The 6000-nt window shown below is 35.0% G+C and overlaps 1 protein-coding gene across 1 annotated transcript; it reads right to left on the bottom strand.

The window, feature by feature from the left end:
• Nucleotides 1-3598: 3598 nt before the first annotated feature.
• On the bottom strand, nt 3599-5233 carry LOC310691087 (olfactory receptor 13H1-like; the record flags this gene model as incomplete). Its single annotated transcript, XM_083470685.1, has 2 exons — nt 5171-5233; nt 3599-4534 (listed from the first exon to the last, which is right to left on the bottom strand). The coding sequence occupies exon 2, from the start codon at nt 4520-4522 to the stop codon at nt 3599-3601; it is 924 nt and encodes a 307-aa protein (XP_083326811.1). The 5' UTR covers nt 4523-4534; nt 5171-5233.
• Nucleotides 5234-6000: the final 767 nt, after the last annotated feature.

The raw sequence follows: 6000 nt of genomic DNA, 5'->3' as shown, positions 1-6000 counted from the left end.
TTCTTTTGAAATCCAGATCTGATCCAATCGAGAAAAGGATTGGTTGGGTTCTGAGTGAAAGGTAAATTGCTTTTCTAGCGGGTGTCTCAAGCGCCAAATATCTACTAGACCACAGTTTTCCACCATAGAAAAAAAAGATTTTGGCAACTTCCCTTCTTTATTTGCTCTATCTCTAAGTCTGTCCATCTCAAGTGAGACCACTGCGTTCATATCCCCCATTAATATTATTTTTTGATCGGCATATTCCATTAATTTCTCTTCTAGTTTTTTGAAGAATTCAGTTTTACTGCCATTCGGAGCATATATCCCCACTACCAATATTTTTTCCCCCTGCCAGTTAATGTTGACCGCTATCATCCTCCCCTCCTCATCTTTAAACATTGTTTTAGCTTCTATCTTATTACTGATGTACAATACCACACCCCTTTTTTTGACCCTATCCAAAGCTTCATACTCATTTCCCAACCGCTTATTAATTATCACTTTTCTATGCTTTCTGGCCACATGTGTCTCCTGGAGACAGATAACATCCAAGTTTTTCCTTTTTAAACATTGTTCAATTTTATTTCTCTTTCTTTTGTCATTCATCCCGTTAACATTCCAATTCCAGACTTTTAACCCCATAGCCCGTGTATTATCCTTCTGTTATTTTTGAAGTTTTCTTGTCTATTGTGTATTTTCTAAATCCTCTGTTTCCTCTTCTTTTTCCTCTTCCTCCTCCGACCCCCCCTCTCCCCCCTCCCCCTCCTCCAGCACTCTTAGTTCTCCTGGTGAGGCTCTCTCCTCTCTTCCTATCTCTTGGGTTTCCACTTTAAGTTCCTTGTATTTCCTAAGGAATTTCCCGGTTTCTTCAGAATTTATCAACTTATGTTTTTTACCTCTATATGTAAATGTTATCCCTTCCGGGAATTCCCACCTAAACTCAACCCTATTTTTCCTCAATGTTTGCACCAAAGGTTTATAAGCATCTCTCTTTTTAAGCAATCTTATTGGGACATCTTTAAAAATAATTATATAATTTCCGTCTATATTCAATCTTTTTTCTCTATTCCTTTGGAGGATCCTGTCCCTCATTGCTTTGTTTTCGAATGTAATCAGACAATCGCCCGGAAATTTCTTTGCTCTTGTTGCGTTAACACGCATTCTAAATGCGTTTAATATACTATTGGCCATTTCTTCAGCAGGCAAACCCATCCATTCTGCTAACTCCTTCGTCAACTTTTCTTTAATATTCTCATTCTCTATCTCTGGAATTGCTCTCAACCTCAGGTTTACCTCCCTCTGCCACAATTCGTTCATTGCTATAATGTCCTTTATCTCTTCCTGTGTCTTACATATTTCCATCACATCTGATTTGATCTTTTCCTTATCTCTTCTCACCTCTCTTATCTCTACCTTTGTCTTTTTCAAACCTTCTTCTGTGAGCTGCGTTCTCCTAGATATTTCTTTTATTTGACCCTTAATTTCATTCACAGTTTCCTCCATTTTTTTATCTAATTTCCCAATTCTATTGTCCACCGATTCTAACTTATGTTCGACATTTACTTGACTTTGTTTGATCTCTGCAAACATCTTCAGAATATCTGTCTTAAAATCTGACTCCTGTTTAGAGCCTCTCCTCTCTCCTGGTGTACCCCCATTCGTTCCCTTCTTTCCTGTATGAGACATCTTGTATTTTATGTAGTCCCTCTCCCCGCCGTCCCTTTCCGCCCCCGTTTATCCTTCTTAATCCCTCCCGCAATTTCCTTACATTCACTTTCTTTCCTTATTATAATTTATCTCACACCCCGTATTTGCTTTTTCTAAGACCGGACCTATAGCCTTTAGATCTGTAAACAGTAAATTATAAACAGACAACATTATGGCATTGTTTTGGGTGCCTCCTATTATTTTTTGTGCTCCAGAAGTTGTGTTATGTTGAAAAGTAAACACATTTTATACATGCTAGTTTACACACACACACGTCCACACACACAAACGCCTGAAATTAATGTTTATTTTGCATTTTATTGATATTCTGGAAGAATATAATAGACTTGTAAAATGCTTATAGGTCTTCTGTTCTATTGTATAACACATAAATGTTGTCTATATTATGCTGTATCTCATTTTCCAAAGAAATGACTGGAAATATGGCAAGGTTGTGGATTGGACTAAAAAATCACCTTGCAGTTGTATGCGTTCATTTTTAAAAGTTGCCTATTTATTTTTTTATTTTTTTAGTAAATGTTATTAAAATTGGGGGGGGGGTACAAATATGACTATCAGATATCTTTTTATCAAGACTAAAATGCTAATCTAAATAAAAACACAGGGCAGAAATAGGGAAAAGAAGGGAATAAATGAATGGGAAAGGGGGGGGATAAAAATAAAGAGAACTTCTGATTCTGCATCTGCCAGCTATATAGAAAATTATTCAACACACCCACTCCAAGATAACACCCAACAGCAAATCCACCTTCTATAAACCAACATTATTTTCAATTTTCAAAGCTAGATATTAAAAGTTCATTTTCTTTTTCATGCAAAAAGTCTATAAGAAGTTTCCAATCTTTAGTAAATATTAACAGTGATTATTCTGATTAAGCACATTAATTTCACTAACTCTGCTAAGTCCAGTAATTTTAATAACTATCCTCAACTGTAGGTATCTGTGCATATAAATGTATTGCTGCTATATTGAAACAAATGTATTTCTGTTATATTGAAACATATTGAAATAAAGTTTCAGTCTTTTTCTAATTTTATATCCATTAGTCCCAGTAGGAAGAGTTCTAGTTTCAAATGAAACTTGATCTCCAAAATCCTCTGTATCAACGTATGTATTTGAATCCAATACTATTTAAAAGCTTTTTTACATGTCCACCAAGCATGATAAAATGTCCCTTCATTTTTCTTGACACTTTCGGCCGGTATTTGGAACATTTTTATACATTCTAAATAACTTCTCAGAATTTAAATTTTTGACATCAGGTGTAGGGTGGAAGGACGTGGCTTGACTTGGCAAACATGACTTTACAGAACAAATTAAGATCTCTGCCGGACTTATTTAGTTCCAGAAACCAGAGGTGATTCAATGCTAGGTTATAGGAAGATTTCATCTGATAACTGGGCCTTTTGGTTTCCAAATTATTTGCTTTATCATAGGGTTGAGGAACCTGTGGACTTCTAAATATTGCAGGACTAAAGCTTCTGTCATCCCTGAGTACTTATTATGGTTGCTCAGGCTGCTGAGAGAAGGAGTCAAAGATCATTTGTAGGACCACCAATTCACCATTTCTGCTTTATCAGTAAAATAATAGCTTATCTTTCTAATATATTGAACAGATTAAATCATTCGGGTAGGATAGCCCATATCTGATTTACAGAACAACTAGATAGATAGATGATAGATAAAAAGGTCATACATTATGACAACAAAACCTATGCTTTAGTTTCTTATTATTATGTTTTATTTTTTATGTTTTTATTTCCTTTTATTGCACATTTCAGAAATATAAAGTTCTTTACAAGGAATTTTTTCTAAAAAGCTTATTAAAAACATGACAGTTATATGATAATTTAAAATGTCATTAAAACTCATAAGATTCATCCAATATTATGACTGCAGGTTCTTCCCCACCACCTTTTTAAGTGCTCCTAACACTTCCTGGTTTCTCAGTGTGTAGATTAAAGGGTTTAACATGGGTACCAGTGCTTGATTAAAGATATAAATAATTTTGTCACTAGCCTGTTTGTCTTTAGACTGAGGTTTTATGTATAGTGCTATAGCATTTCCAAAGAACACCAGCACCACAGCTAGGTGAGAACCACAAGTAGAGAAAGCTTTCAGTCTGCTTCCAGATGAATGGATTCTCAAAATGGCCACAAGGATACGTGCATATGAAAAAAGGATGAAACAGAAGGGGAAAAGGATTGTGCCGGAGCTGGTGAAGTACATTGACAGTTGTCCCACAGCCATGTTAGAACAAATTAATTTCATGATGGCTGTGAGCTCACATGCAAAATGATCCACCTCATTATGTCCACAGAAGTGGGCAGGGTTTGCAAGACAGGGAACAATAGCAAGTAAGAAGGCCATTGTCCATGATACAATAGCCAAAACAATGCAAACTTTCCAGTTCATGATAAGCATATAACGGAGTGGATTGGAGATGGCAACATACCGGTCATAAGCCATGACTGCCAACAAGAAACATTCTGTTGATCCAAGGTATATACCAGTGTACATCTGAATGTAACATTTAGCAAAAGACATGACGGGTCTGTCCACCAAACAGTTGGCAATAGATTGTGGAACTGAAGATGTACAAAGACAGATATCAATGATGGACAGATTACAAAGGAAGAAGTACATTGGATTATGGAGCCGAGGATCAGCTATGACTACAAACAGAATGAGTCCATTTCCGATTATGTTTCCCAAGTAGATGATGGTCATTAAAGCTGCCAATCCTATCTTTGTTTTGGGATGTCCAGAAAATCCAATGAGGATGAACTCAGTTATTTCAGACTCATTCATATCCTCTAAGTCCTGTATAAAGATTTGTTTTTGGTGATCAGGGGAGAAATAAAAGTTGCTTAATATTTGAGAAAGTAAAAGAATTTATATATAAACTAGACATTTACAGTATTGAAACTACAGTATCAACCTTGAAATTGATAATGCTATGATTAGATAAAAATGTGTAGGATCAAAATTATAGAAACTCCCTGGATAGACAGCTCAACAAATATGCATCACAGGTAATTTATTGAGAAAGCCTGAGATCTTTTTAGATGTTTCTCTTTTTTTCTTTCCTATGTTCCTGCGTTCTCACACCACATCTGGGGAAACATCACGAACACATTTTAAAAAGATTTCTAAGTGAATTCACTAAAAAATTGTTTAACATAAAAATAGCAGGTCAATAGAATGCAAAATAATTTTGTCTATTTCTTGTGCTATATTAGAGTGAGATTTCAGACATTTGAATATATGTCTCTCATATAATATAATTTTATTTCTTTTAAGTACTTTTTCATTCATGTCAGTGGTAGATATGTAAGTATGCACGTAACTCTTCTAATGAAGCTTTATACAACAGAGGCATAGTATTTAATGTACAAGCTAGCATATCCAAGAATAACTAAGTGGAATACATAAGGTTAATTAAAAATGATAGCTTACCTTTTAAATACAATCTTCAAATCTATTCAGTTTTGACAATAGGCTTTCTCTAAAAACATTCAGTGTATTCTGGTTATTTCCAAATATTTTCCCCATAGTTCTGGTAGGATAACACAACAACAATTTCAAGAGACTTTGGGAAAGAAAGCGGGGCTTTTTGCAGCTATGATGGAGTTCCTTGCAAATTAAAAAGTAATATTTTTAATTATCCCTTAAATTCAAAACTGTTCTGTATCTAGCACATTAATATCAATATGTTTGCAGAATCCTTTTCCTGATTCCTTTTGGCTTAGTAGCTTTATCAACTTAAAAATGAACTAATACAATTAAAATCTCAAAGCTGGCTATATGGCATTTACTTTCTGAGTTCTTTTTCATATGCTCTCTGGTCCTTCAATAGCTATCTGTGTATAGACAACACAGATTTGGTTCTTAATCAGGTGTATTTATGTTTCAATGAAAAAATATACTGAAGCATTGTCACATCTGGATAAAGATACATAACATTATATTACTTCTTGATTTCAGCTATATCCTTCTGCATTCCCATATGAAATAATCCCGACTGACTAATTTACTTGAAAGCATTCAAGGAACTCTTATAACTAGTCATATAAATATATAGTTATTATCACAAAACTATTTACAGTGGTACCTTGGTTGTTGAACTTGATCCATTCTGGGAGTATGTTTGACTCCTGGAACTGTTCGAAAACCAAGGCATGGCTTCTGATTGGCTGCAGGAGCTTCCTGCACTCAATTGGAAACTGCTGAAGCTGTGTCACACGTTCAGCTTCCGAAAAACATTTGCATACCAGAACACTCACTTC

Source organism: Podarcis liolepis (genome assembly GCF_965112155.1).
Source record: "Podarcis liolepis genome assembly, chromosome: 13".
Classification (NCBI taxonomy): Eukaryota; Metazoa; Chordata; class Lepidosauria; order Squamata; family Lacertidae; genus Podarcis; species Podarcis liolepis.
Note: the sequence above shows the minus strand (reverse complement) of the source record. Positions and strands in the feature narration are given on the sequence as shown.